Source organism: Pygoscelis adeliae, unplaced genomic scaffold (genome assembly GCF_000699105.1).
Source record: "Pygoscelis adeliae isolate BGI_AS28 unplaced genomic scaffold, ASM69910v1 Scaffold390, whole genome shotgun sequence".
Taxonomy (NCBI): domain Eukaryota; kingdom Metazoa; phylum Chordata; class Aves; order Sphenisciformes; family Spheniscidae; genus Pygoscelis; species Pygoscelis adeliae.
In genome coordinates this window covers 639,389-647,019 of record NW_008823921.1, presented here as the reverse complement: position 1 = coordinate 647,019, position 7,631 = coordinate 639,389, and the positions used below count along the sequence as shown (strand labels likewise).

Genomic DNA, 7,631 nt, shown 5'->3' with positions numbered 1-7,631 from the left:
ATCATAGAATCATAGATTTTTTTTGTCGTGCTGGGGCATCCCACGAGGGTTTAGATTTGGGGGGGGGGACTGGGGGTCTGGCCGCGCCCTTTGCTTCCCCACGTTCAAGTCTAAGGTTGGGAGCGTTGTTGGAGGTGACTTTGCTCCCAGGTGCTGGGAGCAAACCAGTATTGCAGCTTTTACTAGCTGGAGCGATGTACGGGAGTCTGTCAAAGATGAGATTGGGGATTTTTAGGCGCAGAATTGCTAGTTTGGCCATGAAGGGGTTGTGTTGGTAGTGCTGCGACAGCTTCTGGTCTGGTGGAAACACCAGTGGGAGGTGTGGTGGGCCAGATCCGGGCAAGGAAGGTGGCAAAACAGGGCAGAGCATGGCAGTGGGCACTGCCCGTCGCCTCCCCAGCAGCTCCTTGCTACCCATGGTCCCCTCCATCCACCCCTAGTTCTCTCGGAGCTCCCCCCATCCCCTGTGCCGTGCTCGAGGCAAGACAACCAGCAGGCATTTCTACCCAGAGATGTGGGTGTTGCTGGACCTGGTTATTATTTTTTTTTTTCTGATAAATTTTGAAACAGCGCTGTGTGCCATCTTGCCTTGTCTGGGACTCAGCTGCGGGCTGCGTCTGGTTTTCCAATGTAGCTTCTCTGGCATCTCGAGAAATATTAATAATATTTCATTGTTTGTGGCACCCTATCTGGCTAGATCTGGAGATCTCTGTGCACACAGTTCTATCTAGAAACCTGGGATTTTTCCTCAAATCATTCGTATCTACTACATTCTCACTTAAACCTTGTCCCCATTCCAAAGGAAAGGCAGGTTGCTTTTTTCTCTTAGATATAATGGAAATGGTAAATAAATATTTTGCCGTGTGCCAGAATAATCAGACCAATGCATATAAATAAAAAATACTCCCATTGCAAGAGCCTTAACCTCAACCAAGTCAGTTGAGAGTGTTTTCCCGAGTCCCATTTCTTTGGACCACTCCCCAAAAGCTTTACCTAAATTATCATCCAGCTATAGATTTTAGAATAGGAGAACACTCTTCTGCTGTTCTGATTCGGTGTTTTTGCTCATCTCACTGTTTTTACCACGGATGAGTTGCAGTTGGGGAATTCCTAGCTGTTTTTACTTTCATTTTGCTCTGTCTTTTGCTTATCGGGTCCCAAAAGGCACCGAAGGGCTGTGTGCCTCAAGAGAGAGGTGGGTTAGCAAGTGAAGACATCAGGGCAGTGGACATTGTACCCCAGCTCCTTTGTTTTGTGACCCCCACTTCGTTTTCGGTGCCGCTGCTCTGTTTCTGGGCTTGCGGTAATTAGCACGTGCTCCTCGGAGCATGCAAGAAGTTGGTAGGTTTGCAACAGGGAGCTTCACATTTCGGTTTTATTTTTCGTGGCTGGGAATGGCGTGAATGCCAAGTTGGGGAGGGGAGGCAAGGCGTATTTTTGCAATGTGTTTTAATGGTGTTTCTGCATTTGAAGGGCGGCGGCAAGGGTCAAGGCTCAGAAGTTTTCTGGCCCTTCTTGGGAGGTTTTTGTGCTTCGTTTCGAGCTCAGAGGTATTTGACTGTAGGTCGCTGCCCATTGTTTCTGGTGGTCTGATTTAGCAGAGCAGTACTAGTATAGGAGCTGTGCAGTATCGTGTGAGCTTTCATCTAGCCTTTCAGTGTTTTGTTCTTGAATATGCATCTTTAATTATTTCATATGAGTCTACCCCTTTGCCTGAATGGTTTTCAGTCTTCATTGGCATTAAGGTCTGATTATTTATTTATTTTTTTAATGTGGTCTTATTAAGTAGGCAGTTCTCGGTCATCAGGGGAATAAAGTCAGGGCATTGCTGTCTACAGGTTTCTGTTTTTTGGCTGGAGAAACGTGAAATGATGGTCCCTAAAGGTTGACTGATCAGGCTACTGGGAAATGAAGTTTGTTTTGTGGGAAGCCCTGTTATTTTGCAGTTTGTTTAAATTAGAAATGTTTAAATGTTTTCTTTTAAGCTGTCCAGTTAATTGGAAAAGTGAAACATTGTTTCTTTTGTTGTTAATGTGTGTGTTACTATTAGCATTCTTTACTTGTATAATTGATAATATAAAATGAATTCCATTATAAAACATTTTCAATGAAAAGTTGCAGAGTCCTTTCCAGCAAGGCCCAGAGTTTCAGTTTTTGGCGTCATGGAGTGGCTTGAGGAGAACACTGGTTCTGCTTAAGCCCAATTTTCTTAGCATTTCACCAGGAACTTTTTTGTTGTTCTTGTTAGAATAGTGAATGAGAGGCATTAGAGAATTTTTACAAACTGGGGGTTTTACTCACAATTTGATGGATCCCAGAGCTGCCTCACTTCATGTAACGCATCCTGAAAGCTTGATCTGGAAGGGGAACCTGGGTAGAGTCTTTCTTGCGGTGATACTGTATTATGACAGGATATGGTGATGCTGCATAATAACCAACTTGTGACATGGTTTTGACCTGAAGAGTCAGAGATTGGTAAAAGAGCGTACAGGATCACCAGCTTTGCTCTTATCGGATGTCTGCTTGGCTGTTGGAGCGCAGGAACGGAAGAGACTGATTAGGCCCTTCCCATCCAGTCCTCTGCTGTAGCACTCAGTCAGGTTATATCCCTTTGCCGCATTAATTTGGCTCAAAACATCCGAGGCTGTTCAAAGAGGCAGTACAGAGAGGGCAGAGAGTGCTGCTGGATTATGGGAGAAGGGGTATCCTCTTAAACATGAGGGGGATAAACATCTTGAGCAGTTTTACCTCCAGTGCTCCAACTTGGCGCCTGCTTTTTGTTTTGTCTTCAGCTTCTGCGTGCGTGCTATGCCCAGCAGCGATGTGGGGAGGTGATGTTCTCTCCGTGCAGTGTGCCCCATGGAGTGGCATGGCTCTGCTGTGAGATCACCCCAGCACAGCCATAACTTTTTGATGGATTAGGAGTTGTCTGTGCAGATGGGAAGGTCTTGGCTCTTTCCATCAGAGTGCTCTTCTGTCTTTGACTTCTGTTTTGAGTTCTTCCCTCGGCTCCATAGAAATGTCCCACTTTCCTCCTTGGCCAGGTCAAGAAGGCGGCAAAAATAAAAAGCCTGAAGGCCTGTGGCTCACTTTACTGTGGATATCTGAATGGTCAGTGCAGAGGAGAGCATGTCTGGGGCGTGAGGGCTGAACGCTAGAGAAGGTGGGCTCCGCAGCACGACTCCCCCATCCCTCCACCCTGGTAGTGGTGGAGTGGCTGCTGCTGTTGGGTTGGGAAGGTGTTTGCTCAGGAAATGGCAGGTACTGGGGAATGGCACCGTGTGCGCCATCCCAACAGGGTGCTTCCACTCCACAGTGTTACCGGCTTTTTGCTGAACTAGGTTGGTCACTGTCCCGTCCCCACCCCACGTAAACTCAGGTGTTACAGCAACTGGGGGAATTTCTCCCACACCACACACAGTGCAGCAGTCTTGGACCTGGAAGGACCGTCCCCTCTACATGCAAGACAGGTCATTGGTGGGGACGTGGAGCATGTGGTTTGGGGGTAGTGGGGGGCTGCTCCCTGTGGTTTCTATTTCTCAACCTTTCTGCAAACATGGTGATGGTAGTTGTAGTTGGAGCTGGCTTTCAACATCAGTGTAGGCAGCTGTCTGCCGGGGGTAGCACAGTGGCACGGTCCTGATGCTGCTGTAGCCTGGGCTGGGGTCCTGCTGCAGGGTGTTTGGAGGCGTGCAGGACGGTAATGGCTTTCCTTGACCCTTTTCCTCTGGTAGGTGTGGTTGGACACCAGCCAGCACCAACTGCAGTGCAGGGAGAAACAGTTCCCTTTGCCATCTTCTGAGAGACCGGGGAGCTGGCACTGGCACGAGCGGTGTTTTCAGCCCCTTGCACCTGAAACTCTTTTGCAAGAGCTGTATAACCTCAGCGGATCAGCTTTTCACAGTTTTTCTGGTGTGACTGACTGCCTGACTTGAGCAAGCTACTGCTTCTTCTGCGTCAACTTCCATGGAGGGGCTAAGAGCAGCAGGTTGGCATAGAAGACCAGCTCAAGTCACGCAGTGACACCAGGAAAGCTGTGATTCCCCTGAGGTGTTCTGTAAAGCCTGTCTTCACATGCATCTTAGGGCACAAGGCTCAGTCCCACATTGTCATCACACCAGTAGTGGATCCTCCAATGTCCAAACTTGTGGTCACTGCTGGTTTGAGTTGAGGTTGCTTCCTAGAGATGAAAAGTTCCACAGCTGATCCCAGGATCAAAGGCAAGAGCTTCTAGATCTGGGACCCGTGTAATTGCCCGTGTACTTTCATATCTACATCCTGCTCTGTTGTTATTATCCCTAGGCATCTGCACCGAGTGAGGCAACTGCATATAGGCATGCACCGTATGTTGGGGTGTGACTGTGTGCTGAAACGCTGCCACTAGCAGATCAGTTCTTCATCAGGGTATGGAGCAGAAGCCACCTTTGCATTTGACAGCGGAGAGGAGGCTGACCACACAACAATGCAGGTAGGAGACTGTATGTGCACGGCTTTGCTGTGGGAAGGAAGTGAAAGTGGAGGGTGACATTGTCACCAAAGCAGAAATGAATTGTTCATCCCCACAAAATGAGCAGCAAGAACAGCTGCCTGAGCCCTTTGTTCAGGGAAATACCTTGCTCTTAGAGTCCTGTGCCTCCCCAGAGGTCCTGCTGCATGTGAAAGATACCTGAGATGTTATATTTGGCAGATGGCCACCGCAGCGATACAGACGTCAACAGAGCTTCTCCCTGGCTGAAGCCAGAGAGACTGACTCCTGTTGTTTGCTCCTGTCCCTTGCAGTACCGCTGCACGAGGCACGGTGCAGACAAGCACTGTGGTCCTTGCGCCACGTAATGGCTGGGCTGGGATTTGCCACACGACCTGGTGAGAGTAAGGCAGATGAGAAATGCTGGGTTGGACCAAGGGGTAGAAAAGCAGATCAAGTCATCAAGGGCTGTGCTGGCTGCTTGACAGCAGGGCTGTGTGGGTGAACATCTCTCACTCCTATGCCCATTGTTACCCTTTCTGGTTTCATCCTTCTAGCCTCCATTTCAGAATGATGATTTAGACCTGGAAGCAGCTGTAGCGAGCGCCCGCCCCCAGCTAGTGGAGTTCCTCAGTCACCATCTCGGCTGGCTGCTCACGACCTCCCGACGCTTTCTCCCAGGGATGGCCCTGAATGGCCTGGATGGCATCACCGACCACAGAGAAAAAGTCTCAGTGCTTCTTGACCTGCTGGAAAAGGCTGGCCCTGCCACCTGGAAACAGTTTGCACAGTACCTCTGCATGGAGTGCGACCTCCCCCTGGATCTGGAGATACTGCTCATAAGTTCTGCGGGAGAAGGTAATGGAGATCGGGCCAGTTTCCTCTGTCCGTCTCCAAACACAGCCAACGCCTTGGCCCCCCATAGTCAACAGACCCGTCTAGGCAGTAACACCACCAGCGCCCTCACTTGCGCGGTCAGTGCCTCGTCAGTGAGAGGTGGCAGTCCTCTCCGTGGCTCCAAGCCAGGCAGCTGCAAGCCTTTTTAACCAAGCCACTTGGTTTAAAAAATGATCTGACTTTCCCTCTGGTTCACCCTGTCTGTCTTGCACCATAATCTCTGGAATAAGATCAGTCCCTCCAAAAATAGTTATTGCCAGCAAACAGCAATAGTTCACATTTTCAGATGTGCTTTTTCACCAGTTGTGCTACACCTTGCTGGTGTTGGTGCGCACTTTCTTGGCTCTTCCAATAAGGGTTGGCCTGATTTGAGGATGGAGGTTTCTGTGGATCTTGTGGGAACCTGCGTGGTCATATCATCTGGATTCCTGAATCGGAAGTGTCCCCAAGGGCAAAGTCACTTTGCCCAGAGGAAGAACAGCGTTCTTGAGACACTAAGTCTATTGGAAATGTGGGGAAAAAGGTGTGCTGTGCTCTAGGGATTCCTGATTGCTTTTTGTGAGAGTGGAGAGCATCACGATAGCTGTGAGAGAGAAAACATTGATGCCATAGTAGCTCAGGTGTTTCTCGATGGCAATGATCTTCTTAATCAGAAAATTCAGCTTCAGTCCATATTTCTTGGTGAGAAAGTTTATTTTGCCAATTTTTCTCTTTCAGATTTCTTGAAGGTTTTGAAACTGCTGAAATTTGTTGTGGTATTTTTTTCTTGGAAGCACAACTTTCAGCTTAGAAATGTAAGCTGAGGTAAAAAAAGTAGATATAAAAAGCCAAAACCAATAAAAATTGTACACCCCCTCTCCAATAAAGCTGAGATTAAATTTTTTGGATAGATTTATTTGAAGAAGAAAAAAATATTACCTTTTTGTTCCGTGGATTTTTAATTGCTATTTTCATTTTCCTGATCCAGAAAGGCAAGAAATACAGAACCACAGGAAAACTGCATCCCTATATCTCTCATTAGCAGTTGAACACAGTGGCTTTAGAGAGAATCATGTGATCCGTAAAGAGTGCAGTCAATACTCTGTGTGTTATGTTGTAGACTATACACACAGCGTGCACCGCTCCCTTTTAGGAAAGCCTGTGGCACCAGCTAAGCTGTGCCCTTACTGGATCACTTTATCTGGTTATTAATTATTTTCTGTTAACATCATACTTCACAGGACGTCTTACACAGTGAGTCCTTCTCAACGGTACTTGTCTTTCGCATCCTGCTTGCAGTAACTTGTTGTTACTTGTGTCGGTCGGACAGATGCAGCCTTTGGTAACCAACTGCAGCAGCAGTTACCTTTGGAGAGATGAAACGGGGGAAAGACCAGGCAAGCAACAGGGAACAAGGGCTAATGGGGGCTTTCTCTCGAGACTGAAGCCGAAACAGATTTCAGCCTTTTAATGCTGTGGCATATCATAAAAGAAGATGTCTCTTAAGGTTTCGGAGTTGGCTTATGCTGGTTTAACTGTAGTATTAACAATTTAGCATCATTGATCCTCCTGAAGATGAATTGCTTTTGGTTTTGCTCTAGGGGTGGCTTTCAGTTAACCCTGACCCTTTGCATAGCTGTGTGGTTGCAGGGGCTGTGCCAAGGGTGTGAGCAGGAGTTGGTGGTTTGGAAGGGGGATGGCACGGGACCACACTTTAGAGTAGCAAAGCAGTCTTAGCTTAGACAAGATTAACCATTAGACTGCCTCAGCTGAAGTGACTCCTAGGGAAAAGAGTTTTTGCCTGCATGGTGAGCGAGACTGGAGACCTGATGCGGGCTAAAACCAACCCGAGGGGCAGCCCAAGCAGTGCTTGGGATGAGTAGTGGAGAAATAGCGGGATCGAGTCTTCCAGCACCAGAACTGGCTTACTTTATGTCGTGGTTTAACCGCAGTTGGCAACTAAGCACTACCCATCCGCTTGCTCGCTCACCCTCCCTCCCCCGGTGGGATGGGGGAGAGAATCAGAAGAGCAAAAGTAAGAAAACTTGTGGGTTGAGATAAGAACAGTTTAACGATTGAAATAACAACAACAACAACAACAATAAATTGTAATGGAAAGTAAAACAACAAAAGACAGATAGAGGAACAAAACCCAGGAAGGAAAAAAAACCAAGAGGTGATGCAACCGCTCACCACCCGCTGACTGATGCCCAGTCAGCGCCTAGGCAGCAATGGCTGCCCCCCCGGCCAACTCCCCCCAGCTTATGTACTGAGCATGACGTCCCATGGT

At 48.1% G+C, this 7,631-nt stretch overlaps 1 protein-coding gene across 1 annotated transcript in view; it reads left to right on the top strand.

Moving 5' to 3' along the window:
• The first annotated feature begins 4,333 nt into the window (after positions 1–4,333).
• Positions 4,334–7,631, top strand: part of NLRC5 (NLR family, CARD domain containing 5) — a 54,133-nt gene continuing 50,835 nt past the window's right edge. The window contains exons 1-2 of the mRNA XM_009320001.1: positions 4,334–4,468; positions 5,023–5,323. Coding sequence (XP_009318276.1) covers positions 4,463–4,468; positions 5,023–5,323 — 307 coding nt within the window. The 5' untranslated portion in view covers positions 4,334–4,462. The remainder of the gene's footprint in view (positions 4,469–5,022; positions 5,324–7,631) is intronic.